This window comes from Phyllobates terribilis, unplaced genomic scaffold, assembly GCF_046119375.1.
Source record: "Phyllobates terribilis strain yellow unplaced genomic scaffold, ASM4611937v1 Scaffold_13__5_contigs__length_258822181, whole genome shotgun sequence".
In the NCBI taxonomy this organism is placed as follows: domain Eukaryota; kingdom Metazoa; phylum Chordata; class Amphibia; order Anura; family Dendrobatidae; genus Phyllobates; species Phyllobates terribilis.
In genome coordinates, this window is record NW_027362773.1 from 208191820 (window position 1) to 208208674 (window position 16855).

The 16855-nt window shown below is 47.6% G+C and overlaps 1 protein-coding gene across 1 annotated transcript; it reads right to left on the bottom strand.

Annotated features, from left to right (window-relative positions):
• Positions 1 to 252: 252 nt before the first annotated feature.
• TK2 (thymidine kinase 2) lies at positions 253 to 13414 on the bottom strand. The gene is made up of 10 exons (XM_073659173.1): positions 13080 to 13414; positions 8145 to 8176; positions 7966 to 8040; positions 7482 to 7535; positions 7005 to 7094; positions 6792 to 6865; positions 3777 to 3865; positions 3503 to 3582; positions 2154 to 2234; positions 253 to 849 (listed from the first exon to the last, which is right to left on the bottom strand). Exons 1-10 carry the CDS (start codon positions 13189 to 13191, stop codon positions 772 to 774), a joined length of 765 nt encoding a protein of 254 aa, XP_073515274.1. The 5' UTR covers positions 13192 to 13414; the 3' UTR covers positions 253 to 771.
• Positions 13415 to 16855: the final 3441 nt, after the last annotated feature.

Consider the following 16855-nt stretch of genomic DNA (forward strand, 5'->3'; position numbering starts at 1 on the left):
ATATATATCACTCTGCTTAGCGGATCCAGATCTACAACATGCTGCCTGCGGATTACTAAAGGGACAGGTTCCCTTTAAGTCCATAGGTCTAAGACATAAGTCAGTAATACCCTATTCAAGTCCATAGGTCTGAGACATAATCCATCAATACCCTATTTAAGTCCATAGGTCTGAGACATAACCCAATAATACCCTATCATACTCAGTTTTGCTTTATGCTTCTGCTGTAAACCTGCTATCATGACAATGCACTTGCAACAAAAATTTACAGCACTTTATTATTATTTTTTTTTAAACACATCAACATTGTACAACATGTACAGAAAAAAAACAAATAATGGAAGGTCTAAAACAAGGAATAAATAAAAAGACAGATAAATAAAATTTAACCAAAATGACATAAATCACTATATTCTCTATTGGCTCATAAGATGCTGAAGCAAAAAGATCGACCCTTGGTCCACAATAGCACCTGTGAGAGAAAGTAGCTGGTCCCCCAAAAATGGTCCAATCCGGGGATCGATCATCCATCATGGTAACAGGCAGCAGCTGTACGGGTGCACCAAGCTGGCAGCTGCTGTATGGGTGCACCAAGGTGGCAGCTGCTGTACGGGTGCACCAAGGTGGCAGCTGCTGTACGGGTGCACCAAGGTGGCAGCTGTGTTTGGATCAGGGATTGGCCGTGCGCAGGTCAGAAAAATAGCTGCCTCCATAATGTGTCCGCAAGAGGCACACGGACAGAGTGTGCACAAGAAAGAGGACGTTCTTGTGTCAAGCGGCAAGGATCTTCCCGCGATTTTCTTCATAGTGCTGGATCATCTCCTCCATGTTTTTATCTGCATCGATCACCTAAAAATAACAACAGGGTACAGGAGGAGGTAAGCTGTGATATCACCTATTGTGAATGGTGGATCCTGTGTTATCTACTGTATATAGAGGTGTTATCAGTCATTGTACAGGATGGGGAGGAGGTGAGCTGTGATATCACCTATTGTGAATGGTGGATCCTGTGTTATCTACTGTATATAGAGGTGTTGTCAGTCACTGTACAGGAGGAGGAGGAGGTGAGCTGTGATATCACCTATTGTGAATGGTGGATCCTGTGTTATCTACTGTATATAGAGGTGTTGTCAGTCACTGTACAGGAGGAGGAGGAGGTGAGCTGTGACATCACCTATTGTGAATGGTGGATCTTGTGTTATCTACTGTATATAGAGGTGTTATCAGTCATTGTACAGGATGGGGAGGAGGTGAGCTGTGATATCACCTATTGTGAATGGTGGATCCTGTGTTATCTACAGTATATAGAGGTGTTATCAGTCATTGTACAGGAGAAGGAGGTGAGCTGTGATATCACCTATTGTGAATGGGGGATCCTGTGTTATCTACTGTATATAGAGGTGTTATCAGACATTGTACAGGAGGAGGAGGAGTTGAGCTGTGATATCACCTATTGTGAATGGTGGATCCTGTGTTATTTACAGTATATAGAGGTGTTATCAGTCATTGCACAGGAGGAGGTGAGCTGTGACATCACCTATTGTGAATGGTGGATCCTGTGTTATCAGTCATTGTACAGGAGGAGGTGAGCTGCGACATCACCTATTGTGAATGGTGGATCCTGTGTTATCAGTCATTGTACAGGAGGAGGAGGAGGTGAGCTGTGAGAAGTGTTAGGTTTCTGCAGACTTTCAGCCACCTGAATGTAAGCCTGATTTTGTACATTCACTGACAACAATCGGAGCTTTTGCAAATATGAAGAAATTAAAATGCAACGTAAACTGCAGAACGTTTCATTATACAATTAGTTTAGATGTCCCAACTTTTTAAACATTCGCTCCGTCAGCGGCGGGCAGGCAGGGGTTAACATCTCTGCCGGAACCTTCATTCGGTTTTGGTCATGTGTTGAATATGCTGGCTGACAACCGTACGGTTATGAGCCGGGTCACTGCGTGTCCACCGGAAATGAATGGGAGGGACAGCAAGCAGAGATGGTGAAAACCAAGAATAATTCAGAAGAAAATGTCATAACTTTGGATTTATCCCTTTAAGTGATCTATCCCTTTAAATATGATGTGCCATATTTAGTGTTATTGGTGGGAAAACATATAACTGATGGAGACGAGCGAGTGTAATAGCGCAGGATAACTTACCAGAACCGGCGCCGGCACTGGGAACGAGCTCTGCGTGATGAGCCAGTCTTCATACAGGCTGTGGATGGCGCTCAGGTACTCCTGCAAGAGAAAGAGCGCCCGGACCGGGACTTGTACTCACACCCATACTGAATAAGACGCGTCTAATACACGACCACCTGATCCCCGGCTGAGGTCTCCCCTGATCCTCATTAGCTCCTGCCATGCAATTACTGAGCCCCATCTTATCTGCGCATGCTCAACCTCCGAATCCGCTCTGCAGAGCCCCATCTTATCTGCGCATGCTCAACCTCCAAATCCGCTCTGCAGAGCCCCATCTTATCTGCACATGCTCAACCTCCGAATCTGCTCTGCAAAGCCCCATCTTATCTGCGCATGCTCAAAGTCCGAATCCGCTCTGCAGAGCCCCATCTTATCTGCGTATGCTCAACCTCCGAATCCGCTCTGCACAGCCCCATCTTATCTGCGCATGCTCAACCTCCGAATCCGCTCTGCATAGCCCCATCTCATCTGCACATGCTTGACCTCTGAATCCTCTTTGCAGGGCCCCATGTTATCTGCACATGCTCAATCTCCGAATCCGCTCTGCAGAGCCCCATCTTATCTGCACATGCTCGACCTTCGCTCCATTCACTGTTTATGGGACTGCCAGAAATAGCAAAACGCAGCACTTCCAATGAATGGATGTGAAGTATGCGGACCTATAGCCCCAATCATGACAGGTCCGAGTGGCCCCCTGGAATCAGAGACTTATCTATCCTACGAATAGGAAATAACTCGTGTCGTATCACCAACTGTTTAAATCCCTTTGACCTGGACAATGGTGATCAAAGGGTTAAACGACCAGGATCAGAGCTTCCCCCTATCCTGGACGTTAGATCAGCTCATTACTCAATACAAGGGTGGCATAAAACACCCACGCAGAACTTGCAATATAAGCTCCGCATTGGGGTCACCTTCACAGCTGCCGTAAAAAGTCGTTCTTGTGGCTATTCAGAGGTTAAATAGACCTTAAAAAGGGGTTGTCATGTAAAACAGGATAGGTGGTAACTTATTGATCGCTGGGGGTCCGACCCCTGGGGCCTGCACCGATCGGCAGTGCACTTGGTCAACCACCGCTCCATTCATTCTCTATAGAGCTGCCAAGCTCTGGGATTTTTCCAGCAGCCACATAGAGAATGAATGGAGCAGCGGTCAGGCATAAAAGTGCCGCGTTCTGCTGATCAGTGCGGGTCCCACCAGTCGAATACCCTCCATTCAACAAGTTGTCGCTTATCGTCTGGATAGAGGATTACTGGACAGCCCATTTAAGCAATGTGCATGCAATTATGACTCTTAGAAGATCTTACCACTGGGATCACCCGCTCTTCCTCTCTACACCTCATCTTTAGTCTCTGGTAGCATGTTTCAGGGGATGTGCGCAGATAAACTGTGAAAAAAAAGTGCACATAACAGTGTTGTTGTACAAAATTTTCCAGTGCTGGATTATCAGACATTCCGAATTATCCACTTGGAAGAATAGGAAAAAAAAAACCACAGTATTCCTAATTGATTCTCTAAGTTCATCATTTTCTTTTTTGGGAAAATGTGTTACCAAAGTGGCCGCCATGACGCTTTACTTACCTATCAGGTCAACAGAAAGGTCAATATTCTTTATGATCCAATTAAACCATTCGGTCAACACCACGTAATCCACTTCAGGCATCTTCCCACTGCAAAACAGAGGAGGACGGGGGCGTAAAGGAGGCACATAGGTCTGTATTAACAGCTAAGGACCCAATTCATTATTGTATATGTCAAATTGACCATCGACTAACATGAAGACCCCCCACCTACCCCGATTCATCAAGAATGGGGCCAGTTATAATGATGGGTGCACTGGAGTAAGATTCATTAAATTGCAAAAAAAAAATGTACCCCAATTAAAGAAATTAATTATGATGACATCAGTACCCCGACTACTTTTTAAAAAGTTACTAAACTGTTGTAAAACTTTTAACACCAGTTTAGTAACTTTTTAAAAAGTTGTAAAATGTTTGCTCAACTCAAAAATGTTTGACGTTTCGAATTGTTTTACGCTGGAAATTTAGGCAAAAAAAAGTCTGATAAATCGGGGATTGAAGTCTTTTATATAAAAATACAAAACCTAAGATAAAAATAAAATTCGCACATACCCTGCAGTAAATAAATAAATTGCAATAGTGGATGAAAATAATTTAAGGTACTTGGTTAACATAATTTTGATAAAAAAACAAAAACGTAAAAACATCCCACCACGCCAAGGTGACCATGTTGGGTACGGTCCTAACCTCTAGCATTAAAACCTTACCATATGTCAAAATTATGTAAATGTGAATAATGGCCAAGCAGGACCAAGACAGCCATGCTCCCGCCTACTTTTTAAAAAGTTACCGAAATGTTGCAAAACTTTTTACACCAGTTTAGTAACTTATTAAAAAGTTGTAAAATGTTGGCGCAAGAAAGTTTGACATTTTGGCTATGTGCCCACGATGCAGAAATGCTCAGGATTTTTTCCTGAGCGTTTCTGCATCTCCCTGGCAGAAAAAAAATGCATGCGGATTGTACATGCGTTTTCCTGCCAGGGACATGCGGATGTGAAGCGTTCTTCACTTGCATTTCCGCATGCGGGTGTCAAGCGCTTTCCAAGCGATTTTAGCATCACTTGGAAAAGTGCTTGACAACTCGGTCACACTATATAAATCCATGCAACCAGCATGGATTTATATAGCGCGACCCGAGAGAATGTAAAAAAAATAAAAAATAAACCTATACTTACCTTCCGATGGCCCCTGCAGTCTTGCTGCGCTCCTGTGCCGGCTGCCGGCAGATCGCGGTACGCTGTACTGAAGGACCTGCCGTCACATGACTGTGACGTCACCGCAGGTCCTTCAGTCCTGCGCGATCTGTAGGCAAGCACAGGGAAGGAGTCCGGGGGCCGTCGGAAGGTGAATATAATCTTTATTTTTTATTTTATTCTTTTTTTTTACAGCTTTTAGGGTACCTGGGTGTGGAGGAGAGTCTCCTGTCCTCTACACCCGTGTACCATCCGCACATTAGAACGCGCCAATTACGCAAGTACAGATGCAGTCTTGCGGAATTGGCGCGTTCTAATGCAAGTCAATGGCGGCGAAAACGCAGCACTTCCGCAAAATAATTGGTAGTGCTGCGTTTTTTTCCGCAATGATGACCCGCAGTGGAATTATCATTGGGGAACATGGCAGACCTTCTACCAAGCGTTTTTTAAGCGTTTCTGCAGCGTTTTTTGCCACTGCGGAAACGCTTAAAAAACACATCGTGGGCACACAGCCTTTGAAAAGTTTTAGGCTGTGTGCCCACGATGCGTTTTTTAAAGCGTTTCCGCAGCGGCAAAAGCGCTGCAGAAACGCTTAAAAAAACGCATGGTAGAAGGTCTGCCATGTTCCCCAATGATAATCCGCATGTGCTGTGCACATGCTGCGGAAATTTCCGCTGCGGATTATCATTGCGGAAAAAAACGCAGCACTACCAATTATTTTGCGGAAGCGCTGCGTTTTCGCCGCCATTGACTTGCATTAGAATGCATGGATTAGGCATCACTGTATATGTAGATGCACATTCCATGCGTTCTAATGTGCGGATGGTACCTGGGTGTGGAGGAGAGGAGACTCTCCTCCGGACCTGGGTACCATTGAAAACTGTAAAAAAGAATAAAATAAAAAATAAATATATACTTACCTTCTGGCAGCCCAAGCTGCGCTCCTCCTTGCTTGGCAGCAGTTCGCGATGGAATGAAGGACCTGCGCTGACGTCAGAGTCATGTGACGGGTCACGCAACGCTGACGTCGGCAGGTCCTTCACTCTACCGCTTCCGGCAGCCGGGACGGAAGAAATCAAGACTGCGGGGGCCATCGGAGGGTAAGTATACATTTATTTTTTGACATTCTCTCGGGTCACACTATATAAATTCATGCCGTTTACATGGATTTATATAGTGTGACCTCGTTGTCACAAGCACTTTCCAAGTGATGCTAACATTGCTTGGAAAGCGCTTGTCAACCCGCATGCGGAAATGCAAGTGAAGAACGCTTCACATCCACATGTCCCTGGCAGGAAAAACGCATGTACAATCCGCATGTACAATCCGCATGCGTTTTTTTCTGCCAGGTAGATGCAGAAACGCTCAGGAAAAAAATCCTGAGCATTTCTGCATCGTGGGCACATAGCCTTACGACAGAAATTTGGGCACAAAAAAGTTTGATAAATTAGGGATTGAACGGTTTTATATAAAAATACTGCCAGACCCCCCCTACCCTCCCCCAATTCAATCACCTTTGTAAATGTATTGTGCTATGGAAGCAATTGAGAAATACTGGAATTTCCCCATGTAATAAAGTTACCTAGAAATGGATGACTTAGTACGGGAACTTGCTAATTAAAGAACATAAATGAAAAGAAAAAAAGAAAGCTCGTCCTTAAAGGGAATGTGTCATGTGTTTCAATATAACCCTATTAACTAGATGTAAGGATAAAGGGGCGTATTTTAATAAGTGCCAAATTTGTCAAAGTAGTTTATGTTTAACTTTTCCGTACAGGCGGACTGCCCCTTTAAGAAAGTTTTGGTTTTTTTTTTGAGCCTACCTTTTATAAAGGTTTTCCACAAATATGTACTTTGCGCTATGGATGGACCTCTCCAGCATTTTCACCGGAGCGAGCTGCAAAAGGATGACACGGGTAAGAGTCGGAGAGATGTTCACGAGAATGGGAGAGGATTGGTGAATGCCCCAATGGTGAGACCCCCGTAGTGTAACTGAGGGGCTATCGTTAGTCATAGGGTACAGGCGTCATCCTTACCGACGGCTTGGTGTGGACATCCAGCATGGTGAGCTGCACATAGGTCTGCAGCGTTAACCCCCATCTTGTTGGATCCGTGTACATGAGACCCTGAAGAAAGTATAAAAGAATATGACCAAAGAAGAAGACGGCGGTAACGTAACCGGCGCAGGGTACACGACACCGGGTAACGGAACCGGCGCAGGGTACACGACACCGGGTAACGGAACCGGCGCAGGGTACACGACACCGGGTAACGGAACCGGCGCAGGGTACACGACACCGGGTAACGGAACCGGCGCAGGGTACACGACACCGGGTAACGGAACCGGCGCAGGGTACACGACACCGGGTAACGGAACCGGCGCAGGGTACACGACACCGGGTAATGGAACCGGCGCAGGGTACACGACACCAGGTAACGGAACCGGCGCAGGGGTACACGACATCGGGTAACGGAACCGGCAACTGGGAATATGAGATTGTACAGTAACTCACCAGTGGATTGTGACCTTGGACATTTCTCCATTTTGCAACAGGCTCCGTCATAACCTTAAAAATAAATTAATATATTAAAAAACGCTGCGATTCTCAATGGTACAAAAGATGTATTCTTCATTTACATCCTTCTGTGCAGCTCTGGGGAGGAGGACGACGACATGGATTTTGTATCCTATCGGCACCCTGAGTTGTGGGAAATGGGCAAACAGGCAACGCAACCGTTTACATGCCGCTGACAGTGATTGACAGCGGCATCTAAACGCTTCACCACTCGTGATCGGAGTCTGCTCTGATCGCTGCTGTCAGGAGGCAGGTTCTGGATGTATCACACAGCCAAGTGAGTTCAGCTCCTGAGCCCGCACCCTTATGGTGACATACTTTTACATCAGGGTGGGTGAAGGGGTTAATATACCAGCACTATAGTACACCTATATATATATATATATATATATATATATATATATATATATATAGTGATTACCTCGAGGTCGGCAGTATTGGAGAAATATTCCAGACAGCTGGTTTTTCCACTCGCTATGTTTCCCTCCACACAGATCTAAAAAGGATTGGATGAAAGGAGACGGACTTTTCACTTTTCTTTAAATTCTGCAAACGTGTTGCGACATATATACATATAATATTATAATAAGCGACACTTACGGTGCTTTTGCCTTTGTTTTTCAAACCGTTAACTAGAAAGAAGGCAGAAAAAATATTAGGATCAAATTATAGATTTATTTTTATTTTATTATTTTTTTTTAGCGATCAACTTTGACGTGGTCGTATTTTCGTAAATCAGCTGAGAAGAACTCGAAAAAAGACACATAAAAGATCTAAAAACTCTCCCAAACAAGAGTGAGCTCACTGATGGACCCTCAGTTAACTCATTCTGCAGCCAGAAATATACATAGAGGCTATACAAGGCAAACAGTGCAACATTTTTAATGAAGCTCCATAGTGAATATCATTTTTAGCCCAGAATACATGCATTTAAGTAAAAAAAATATAAAAAATGGTCCCAAACGTAGACAACTTCTACGAGTAGCCGTTGACTTCATTAAATGCAGCAAAAGTAGCCAAAGTCCTAAAGTAAAAGGCTATATCCACCATTTTTTTTTTTATTGTTCCAATACATTTAAAACAAAAAAAAATGAAGCAATTTTTTTAAAAGGGTCTTGATGGAAAACGGTCTACCATTGTGTGTCTGTAACCATGGAGACACATAGGTCTGCACAGGAGCTGCAGACTAAAAATCGAAAATGAACCATCAGACTGTGCAAATGGAGAAGGTGAAGAAACTTTTTTTTTTTTTTTTTTTATTTCTCCACATACGAGAAAAAAAGATGACACGGTGATCAAACTCTCATCAGAATAATCGGTCCATTTTTCACACACATGTGTAAAAAAAATCGGACGTGTGAATGAGCCCTAAGAGCAATGACCCCCACTTGCTCTGATCACAGCTTTACGCCACGGTCAATCGTTGACAGCGCGATTCCATCCCAAAAATACCCCCAAATATTTGTCTGTAAAAGTCCGATCTATGAAGATATCATAATAATGTATATGGTAAAAAAAATCTAAATGCCAGAATTTACTTTTTTGGTCATCGCACCTCCCCCCCTACACAAAAAAATGCCACAAAAAGCGATCAAACCGTCCAATGCACCCAACGTAAAGTGGACAAAAAATTTTCCTACAAAATCAGATAATACGATATAAGTCACAAAGTACATGCATATGTGTGCAGCCACGACAAGTGTAGCAGGATGTAATCACAAACATAGCAAACCCAGGGGATATTAAAGAGAGACAGGAAAACGGTTTGAGGCAGATATAAGATCTTGTGCAAAGACAAGTATACAACCTGTGTAACGCATTCAGCTGTGTGGGCCTAGAGAACACCCCTGACGCGCGTTTCGCGTATGGCTTCTTCTAGCAGGGTGAAGTAGGGGGTCACAGTACCTACTATTTATCCTGGTAGTATCCAATAATAAGCGCTGCAGCTAGCCGCTCCATTATTTTTTCCACTTTACTTTCTGGTACATGCATCTGCGCCCATCCATTGTATTGTACTAACTAAAGGGTTTCTGACACCTGTTGCCAAACTTAGGCCTGTGGTACTTTTACATTTGTACATTTTCATGGATCCGGACTTATTCAGTCCTTGATAGAAAACCAGGGTAAGTCCAGATCCATATACCATATATCATCTACACTGCTCCAAAAAATAAAGGGAGCACTTAAACAACAGAATATAACTCCAAGTAAATCAAACTTCTGTGAAATCAAACTGTCCACTTAGGAAGCAACACTGATTGATAATCAATTTCACATGCTGTTGTGCAAATGGAATAGACAATAGATGGAACTTATTGGCAATTATCAAGCCCCCTCAATAAAGGAGTGGTTCTGCAGGTGGGGACCACAGACCACATCTCAGTACCAATGCTTTCTGGCCGATGTTTTGGTCACTTTTGAATGTTGGTTGTGCTTTCACACTCGTGGTAGCATGAGACGGACTCTACAACCCACAGAAGTTGCTCAGGTGTTGCAGTTCATCCAGGATGGCATATCAATGCGAGCTGTAGCAAGAATGTTTGCTGTGTCTGTCAGCATAGTGTCCAGAGGCTGGAGGCGCTACCAGGAGACAGGCCAGTACATCAGGAGACGTGGAGGGGGCCATAGGAGGGCAACAACCCAGCAGCAGGACCGCTACCTCCGCCTTTGTGCAAGGAGGAACAGGAGGAACACTGCCAGAGCCCTGCAAAATGACCTCCAGCAGGCCACAAATGTGCATGTGTCTGCACAAACGGTTAGAAACCGACTCCATGAGGGTGGTATGAGGGCCCGACGTCCACAGATGGGGGTAGTGCTCACAGCCCAACACCGTGCAGGAGGCTTGGCATTTGCCACAGAACACCAGGATTGGCAAAGTCGCCTCTGGCGCCCTGTGCTCTTCACCGATGAAAGCAGGTTCACATTGAGCACATGTGACAGACGTGACAGAGTCTGGAGACGCCGTGCAGAGCGATCTGCTGCCTGCAACATCCTTCAGCATGACCGGTTTGGCAGTGGCTCAGTAATGGTGTGGGGTGGCATTTCTTTGGAGGGCCGCACAGCCCTCCATGTGCTCGCCAGAGGTAGCCTGACTGCCATTAGGTACCGAGATGAGATCCTCAGACCCCTTGTGAGACGATATGCTGGTGCGGTTGGCCCTGGGTTCCTCCTAATGCAGGACAATGCCAGACCTCATGTGGCTGGAGTGTGTCAGCAGTTCCTGCAAGATGAAGGCATTGAAGCTATGGACTGGCCCGCCCGTTCCCCAGACCTGAATCCAATTGAGCACATCTGGGACATCGTGTCTCGCTCCATCCACTAACGTCACGTTGCACCACAGACTGTCCAGGAGTTGGCGGATGCTTTAGTCCAGGTCTGGGAGGAGATCCCACAGGAGACCATCTGCAACCTCATCAGGAGCATGTCCAGGCATTGTAGGGAGGTCATACAGGCACGTGGAGGCCACACACAATACTGAGCCTCATCTTGACTTGTTTTAAGGACATTACATCAAAGTTGGATCAGCCTGTAGTGTGTTTTTCCACTTTAATTTTGGGGGGGGACTCCAAATCCGGGCCTCCATTGGTTAATAAATTTGATTTCCATTGATGATTTCTGTGTGATTTTGTTGTCAGCACATTCAACTTTGTACAGAACAAAGTATTCAATGAGAATATTTCATTCATTCAGATCTAGGATGTGTTATTTGAGTGTTCCCTTTATTTTTTTGAGCAGTGTATATATATATACACACACACACACACACACACACACACACACACACACACACACACACACACACACACACACACACACAGTACAGACCAAAAGTTTTGACACACCTTCTCATTTAAAGATTTTTCTGTATTTTCATGACTATGAAAATTGTACATTCACACTGAAGGCATCAAAACTATGAATTAACACATGTGGAATTATATACTTAACAAAAAAGTGTGAAACAACTGAAAATATGTCTTATATTCTAGGTTCTTCAAAGTAGCCACCTTTTGCTTTGATGACTGCTTTGCACACTCTTGGCATTCTCTTGATGAGCTTCAAGAGGTAGTCACCGGAAATGGTCTTCCAACAATCTTGAAGGAGTTCCCAGAGATGCTTAGCACTTGTTGGCCCTTTTGCCTTCACTCTGCGGTCCAGCTCACCCCAAACCATCTCGATTGGGTTCAGGTCTGGTGACTGTGGAGGCCAGGTCATCTGGCGTAGCACCCCATCACTCTCATTCTTGGTCAAATAGCCCTTACACAGCCTGGAGGTGTGTTTGGGATCATTATCCTGTTGAAAAATAAATGATGGTCCAACTGTGGCGGTCCTCATGTGAGCCAGTTTCTTTGTAGCGCTTGATGGTTTTTGCAACTGCACTTGGGGACACTTTCAAAGTTTTCCCAATTTTTCGGACTGACTGACCTTCATTTCTTAAAGTAATGATGGCCACTCGTTTTTCTTTACTTAGCTGCTTTTTTCTTTCCATAATACAAATTCTAACAGTCTATTCAGTAGGACTATCAGCTGAGTATCCACCTGACTTCTGCACAACACAACTGATGGTCCCAACCCCATTTATAAGGCAAGAAATCCCACTTATTACACCTGACAGGGCACACCTGTGAAATGAAAACCATTTCCGGTGACTACCTCTTGAAGCTCATCAAGAGAATGCCAAGAGTGTGCAAAGCAGTCATCAAAGCAAAAGGTGGCCACTTTGAAGAACCTAGAATATAAGACATATTTTCAGTTGTTTCACACTTTTTTGTTAAGTATATAATTCCACATGTGTTAATTCATAGTTTTGATGCCTTCAGTGTGAATGTACAATTTTCATAGTCATGAAAATACAGAAAAATCTTTAAATGAGAAGGTGTGTCCAAACTTTTGGTATGTACTGTATATATATATATATATATATATATATATATATATATATACACATACATACACACACACACCGTATATATACACATACATACATATATATATATATATACACATACACACACACATATACCTAGTTACATCCCTTTAAGGGTCTGCCATAACATAATCCACAGAGGTGGAGTAAATAAATGTATATGTCTAAAATATATTCAATAAACTAGATACCAATGTCCAATGTGTACTATAATTATATATATTTATTTATTAAAGTAACCAATCAGAATTCTACTTTCATGTTCAGAGAGGCTTTAGATAAATGAGAGCTAGAATCTGATTGGTTGCTATGGCCTATTACAGCAATTTCCATAACAACCATATTTCTGATTTCATTTTCCAAAAAGCTTTCAGTAAATGAGAGCTGGAATCTGATTGGTTGCGATGACCACTACTGCACTGTAGCAAGCAACCAGTTCTCATGTAAAAAACGTATTTTGGAAAATGATAGTAGCTATCTGATTGGTTCCTATGAATAATCCTGCCGGCTTTGCCAGTTGCCATTCGCACTCCTCAGCGGTCAGGACATGCTGGGAGCTGTAGTCCGAGCACAGCTGTATGTGTACATGGCGTGTAGCCGGGATTTACCTTGTCCGTCGCTGTGTAGTAACCGGCTCATAATGGAGCAGCCCCCGACTGGTGGACGACGTATCACTGTCAGCAGCCTGCAGCACGCCCGCGCCGCTGCGGAGAGTGACATGCCCGGTAACGAGGCCTACACATGGCTGCACACATCCGGCTCCTCACACAGCTCGTCACAGCCGGCGGGGAGGAGACGTGACAGCCCGGCCCAGAGTCACTGCCGGTACAAGCTGAGAGGGAGGGAGGACGCCGCCATGTGTAATGTGTCAGGACTCCGTGCTGTACACCTGGGAGCGGTGGTGTAATGCGCGAGCCTGCTCCGTTCACTTCCATGTAATGTGACACCCCCGCCCCCCCACTGCTCCGTTCACTTCCATGTAATGTGACACCCCCGCCCCCCCACTGCTCCGTTCACTTCCATGTAATGTGACACCCCCGCCCCCCCACTGCTCCGTTCACTTCCATGTAATGTGACACCCCCGCCCCCCCACTGCTCCGTTCACTTCCATGTAATGTGACACCCCCGCCCCCCCCACTGCTCCGTTCACTTCCATGTAATGTGACACCCCCGCCCCCCACTGCTCCGTTCACTTCCATGTAATGTGACACCCCCGCCCCCCCACTGCTCCGTTCACTTCCATGTAATGTGACACCCCCGCCCCCCCACTGCTCCGTTCACTTCCATGTAATGTGACACCCCCGCCCCCCCACTGCTCCGTTCACTTCCATGTAATGTGACACCCCCGCCCCCCCACTGCTCCGTTCACTTCCATGTAATGTGACACCCCCGCCCCCCCCACTGCTCCGTTCACTTCCATGTAATGTGACACCCCCGCCCCCCCCCCACTGCTCCGTTCACTTCCATGTAATGTGACACCCCCGCCCCCCCCCACTGCTCCGTTCACTTCCATGTAATGTGACACCCCCGCCCCCCCACTGCTCCGTTCACTTCCATGTAATGTGACACCCCCGCCCCCCCACTGCTCCGTTCACTTCCATGTAATGTGACACCCCTGCCCCCCCCACTGCTCCGTTCACTTCCATGTAATGTGACACCCCCGCCCCCCACTGCTCCGTTCACTTCCATGTAATGTGACACCCCCGCCCCCCCACTGCTCCGTTCACTTCCATGTAATGTGACACCCCCGCCCCCCCACTGCTCCGTTCACTTCCATGTAATGTGACACCCCCGCCCCCCCACTGCTCCGTTCACTTCCATGTAATGTGACACCCCCGCCCCCCCACTGCTCCGTTCACTTCCATGTAATGTGACACCCCCGCCCCCCCACTGCTCCGTTCACTTCCATGTAATGTGACACCCCCGCCCCCCCACTGCTCCGTTCACTTCCATGTAATGTGACACCCCCGCCCCCCCCACTGCTCCGTTCACTTACATGTAATGTGACACCCCCGCCCCCCCACTGCTCCGTTCACTTCCATGTAATGTGACACCCCCGCCCCCCCACTGCTCCGTTCACTTCCATGTAATGTGACACCCCCGCCCCCCCACTGCTCCGTTCACTTCCATGTAATGTGACACCCCCGCCCCCCCCCACTGCTCCGTTCACTTCCATGTAATGTGACACCCCCGCCCCCCCCACTGCTCCGTTCACTTCCATGTAATGTGACACCCCCGCCCCCCCCACTGCTCCGTTCACTTCCATGTAATGTGACACCCCCGCCCCCCCACTGCTCCGTTCACTTCCATGTAATGTGACACCCCCGCCCCCCCACTGCTCCGTTCACTTCCATGTAATGTGACACCCCCGCCCCCCCACTGCTCTGTTCACTTCCATGTAATGTGACACCCCCGCCCCCCCACTGCTCCGTTCACTTCCATGTAATGTGACACCCCCGCCCCCCCCACTGCTCCGTTCACTTCCATGTAATGTGACACCCCCGCCCCCCCACTGCTCCGTTCACTTCCATGTAATGTGACACCCCCGCCCCCCCCCACTGCTCCGTTCACTTCCATGTAATGTGACACCCCCGCCCCCCACTGCTCCGTTCACTTCCATGTAATGTGACACCCCCGCCCCCCACTGCTCCGTTCACTTCCATGTAATGTGACACCCCCGCCCCCCCACTGCTCCGTTCACTTCCATGTAATGTGACACCCCCCCCCCCACTGCTCCGTTCACTTCCATGGAGCGGTGGTGTAATGTGTGACCTCCGCGCTGTCCACTTCTATGGGGGCAGAGGTGTAATGCGCACACACGCATGGTACGCAGACATGCACACGCGCGGTACGCAGACATGCACACGCGCGGTACGCAGACATGCACACACAGTACACAGACATGCACACGCGCGGTGCGCAGACATGCACACGCGCGGTGCGCAGACATGCACACGCGCACTACGCAGACATGCACACGCGCACTACGCAGACATGCGCACTACGCAGACATGCACACGCACGCTACGCAGACATGCACACACAGTACGCAGACATGCACACGCGCACTACGCAGACATGCACACGCGCACTACGCAGACATGCACACGCGCGCTACGCAGACATGCACACGCGCGCTACGCAGACATGCACACGCGCGGTACGCAGACATGCACACGCGCGGTACGCAGACATGCACACGCGCGGTACGCAGACATGCACACGCGCGGTACGCAGACATGCACACGCGCGGTACGCAGACATGCACACGCGCGGTACGCAGACATGCACACGCGCGGTACACAGGCATGCACACGCACGGTACACAGGCATGCACACGCTCGGTACTCAGGCATGCACACACAGTACACAGATACATACACACAGTACACAGACATGCACACACAGTACGCATACATGCACACGTGCGGTACGCAGGCATGCACACACAGTACACAGATACATACACACAGTACACAGACATGCACACACAAGTACGCAGACATGCACACGCGCGGTACGCAGACATGCGCACGCACACACACGGTACGCAGACATTCACACACACTGTCTCCAGTCCAGCTCCTCTGCCATGTGGCTGTGCAGGGCCACCGGCGTGTCACAGGCATGGCCCTGGACCATCAGAGGGGCCCATTCGCTGATGGGGCCTGGGCTGCTCCCCCTCATCGGTGCAGGGCCGCCGGCGTGTCACAGACATGGGGCCTTGGACCATCAGAGGGGCCCACTCGCTGACGGGGCCCTGGCTGCTCCCCCTCATCTGTGCAGGACCTCCGGCTGTGTTTGGTTGCCAGCACTTCAGACATGGCGGCGCGCAGTGGACTGTGCGACTGTGTCTGCTAGCAATGAGGCGACACAAAAGCAAAATTAAAGGCGCTGTGTCGCCCCTGCCGTGTCATTACTACCAGACACAGCCGCGCTGCGCGTGGCCATGTCTGAAGTGTCGGCAGTCAAACACCGTCGGTGGTCCTGGCTGCACAGATGCCGGGAAAGCGGCCCAGGCCCCGACAGCGAGTGGGCCCCTCTGATGGTCCAGGACCCCGGGTACGTCGGGTGCTTACGCCGGCCCTGCGTCCACTTCTATGTAATGTGTGACACCCCCCCCCGCTCCGTTCACTTCTATGGGAGCAGTACTGTAATGTGTGACTCCTGCTCTGTCCACTTCTATGGGAGCAGTAACTTGAGACCCCGCTCTGTCCACTTCTATGACAGCGGTGGTATAATGTGTTACCCTGCTCCTTCCACTTCTATGGGAGTAATAGTGTAATGTGTGGCCGGTTCTGTCCACTTCTGTGGGAGTGGTGGTGTAATGTGTGAACCTACTCCGTCCATTTCTATGGGAGCAGTAACATCAGACACTGCTCTG